Source organism: Bombus vancouverensis, chromosome 9 (genome assembly GCF_051014615.1).
Source record: "Bombus vancouverensis nearcticus chromosome 9, iyBomVanc1_principal, whole genome shotgun sequence".
NCBI lineage: Eukaryota > Metazoa > Arthropoda > Insecta > Hymenoptera > Apidae > Bombus > Bombus vancouverensis.
Genome location: NC_134919.1, coordinates 5,660,018 through 5,663,451, shown reverse-complemented (window position 1 = coordinate 5,663,451; position 3,434 = coordinate 5,660,018). Strand labels below are relative to the sequence as shown.

At 35.0% G+C, this 3,434-nt stretch overlaps 1 protein-coding gene across 1 annotated transcript; it reads left to right on the top strand.

Moving 5' to 3' along the window:
• The first annotated feature begins 510 nt into the window (after positions 1 to 510).
• On the top strand, positions 511 to 1,739 carry LOC117163513 (uncharacterized). Its single transcript, XM_076621394.1, has 3 exons — positions 511 to 525; positions 813 to 1,166; positions 1,215 to 1,739. Exons 1-3 carry the CDS (start codon positions 511 to 513, stop codon positions 1,737 to 1,739), a joined length of 894 nt encoding a protein of 297 aa, XP_076477509.1.
• Positions 1,740 to 3,434: the final 1,695 nt, after the last annotated feature.

Here is a 3,434-nt window from a genome sequence, read left to right as displayed (position 1 = left end):
TCCGGCTATTGGAAACGATACGTCATCATTGATGACATTGATTGTTTCCTATACAGATATTAAATTTGGAAGAAACATGTGAAAGTATATCAAAAAGTTGAAAATTATATTCTTTCATAGAAATTGAGAGCAATATCAGTAATGTTTATTTGAAACCTCTAATCACCATTCTTTTTCTTTCATTTAACAATCATAATTTGTCTCATAAACATACATGTCTCATAAACGACAAGAGAATATATACTTAAGTTTAATTATCCTATCGTTTACTAAACAATTATGCAAAACCTATTATTCAACCATAGACACCGTAAATATTGAACGAAACATAATTTTCTCAATTTTGTAAACCTTTAAATATCTTTGCAATATTTTACGTCAGTATAAAAGTTTGGGGGATTTTGTATCTTGCAAGTGAAAGGAGTTCTCGCGTGGTGTGTCACCGTATAAATACCGACGAATTTTTCCTCTAAGCCACAGTTCGATACCATTCCTTAATCCAAATACACCATGAAGACCTTCGTAGTAAGTAACAGCACCTTTATCCACATAATGAAACTAATCTAATCTAATCGAAACTAATCCAAACAAGCATTTTCTAACACACTTTCAAACTTGCATTAATTACAAAATTAATTTTCAATTCCTTGTTCTCTTCCATGTTTCCATTTAACTTTCCGTTAACTAACCGTCAAACACTTATTCGTTTTCATTAATAATTTAATCCTTTATTACTCACACGTATTACATTCATTTCATCGCGCAAAATAACTATTTAGATAAAAAATGCGATAACATATATTTTCTTTCAGGCTTCTTTACTCGTCGCTTCACTCATCGCTATTAGCGCAAGTGAATCTATAAAGAAAGTGCAGAAACGTGGACTTATCGGTGGCAATCATGGCTTTGGCGTATCAGGCGAAGTAGCTTCAGCTAACTCCGGATACCTCCCACCTGTATCCTCTGTAACATCCGTCAAGAAACCCTACGTAGTGTCCTCCGCTCCAGCCTTGTCCTATGGTGTCCCAGCGTCAGTGTCATCTTACTCTGTTCCAGCTTATGAAGTTCCAGTCTCTGCATCAGTTCCATCCTATAGCAGCTCTGTTTCGTCAGCAGTTCCATCCTACACCGCTTCTGTCTCCGCTCCTGTTTCTGTTCCAGTCCACGCTCCTGTCTCTGCTCCAGCACACGCTCATGTCTCTGTTCCAGTCCAGGCTCCTGTTTCTGTTCCATTCCACGCTCCCGTTTCTGTTCCAGTCGCATCTTATGGTGCCCCTGTTGCTGCACCTCTTCCATCTTACAGCGCCTCTGTCTCAGTACCAAGTTCAAGTTATGGTGTCCCTAGTCTGTCACCAGCACCAGTTCACAGCAGCCCTGCTCTAGCTGCTTCAGTACCTTTGTCCGTGGGATCCGTCAGTGTACCTAGCACTTCTTATGGTGTACCAAGCGCCGTTGTACATTCCGTGCCATCTGTGGGAGTCTCATACAACTCAGCCAATTATCCAAGTAGAAATTATGGTGTCCCATCAAGCTACGTTTCTGGAGGTGGACTTTCACTGGATTCTTTCAACGTGCCTAGCAAAGTTTATGGAGTACCTAGCTCAGGTAGCTATAGCAGTGGATACTCTAGTGGATCAGTATCAATTTTATCGTCGGGCAACTTGGCATCGAGCTCTGCTCACGCAGCTTCCAATGATGGATATTCATACTCTGTACCGTCGAAACAATTACTTGTCTAAATTGAAATTATATTGTCGTGTGAAATCAAAATGCAATGCAAAAGAAAAGTTTTATGAAGTTTTGGTCGCGAGAAGCTCCACAATATGCAGTGTTATATATTTCACAACTAGAGATGAATTGTTGAGTTCCTTTACAAAATTACGATCGTAGTTTATAAATTCGATAAATAAATTGATTGTTCGCACGAAATTGTATTCTTCGTAAACTTTCAATACACGTGGTTTACGCAAATTGTACAATTCTTTATATATTTGAATAAAAAAGTTATACTATTTTCAATTTATGTTTCAATACTTTCCTGATCCTCAAATATAGTTTCCGTGTATTCATTTTGAACGAGGAAGAACGTTTTACTCTATCACATCACTTTTTATAACTTTCTCATTAAGCAATCATTCACATATTATGATATAATATAACGTATAACTTACACGTTTATGCATTAGCTTAATTTTCATCTCGCTCTTAAATCTTTAGACATAAAGATGCAAATAAGTTCTAACTTTCTTAATATAAATTTGAATGCTAAAAACGATAAGATGATCAGAGAAATATGAAATCTGTAAGATTCGATGAAGCTTGTATGTTCATTGAAATTTTCATTTAAATTGGGACAAGAAAATATTATCTTTTAATATGATTTCATATGATCAAATATCCTTTTTGGAAACACTCAACACGTATGAGAACTTTATCCCACAAGATCGTAATAAATAAGATTACTATTAATAGGATTATTATCGATTCTATAATCTTCTTGGAAGGGATATAAATTTTTTATGCTCAAAAATTCCATGACATAAATTTTTATACAATCTTACATTACAGATCTTCTCAAGTAAACGGGCTTAATTCTTAAACTTTAAATCATTAAAGATGGTTATAATTGTGCGCCCACTAAACCTGAATATAGTCGATGAAATTTCAAATTAGCTAACCCTCATCACTCCAATACTGTCAGTTGGAGTAGCAAACTTGCGTTTGGCAACATTGCTGCCAGTTCAAGTGATAAGGGTTAACAACGCTGCTCGAACATAGCATACTTTAGTAACCTTAGGCTAACTAAAATATTTTTCTACGATTATTTTGTCCAATTTGCATATTATTACGCTCTGTTTACTGCAAAATGCAAACTGACGATTCAACTGTCCTGTACAGTGCTAGCATACTGACAACCAGCTTCATCGTACCAAAAGAGTTAAACCGCAGACGGTAATGGCTGGAACATTTCTGAGTTATATGTATAATTTTTGGTTTACGTTTGTATCGTTATTTTATTCAATTATATATACAATTTTATTTTTTAAAAGACAGATACGGTTAGGAATAATTTGTAGCTACGAGTTCTATTTAAAAAATATAATTTGTATGTGTAGTTTCTTTTCTACTCTAATTTCAAAAACTGCAATTATTTATGTATTTTTGTGTATCTAATAAACAAATTTTATAAAATATAAAACATAGAAGCAGAAAAATGTGACCCAGTCACCTATCATCCACGATTCTCTATCCAAAAAATACGAATAGTCAGAAAGCAATCTAGAGTTCAACAATCGTAATCAGAATTCGCACAAAGTTAGATTTTAGACGCGTAGATTCACGACGAAACAAGGCGAAATATAACATCAGTTGGAAGTTTCAATTCAGTTTGTATTAACTAGCTTATGCGTACATTAGATATGCCATTACAAGCT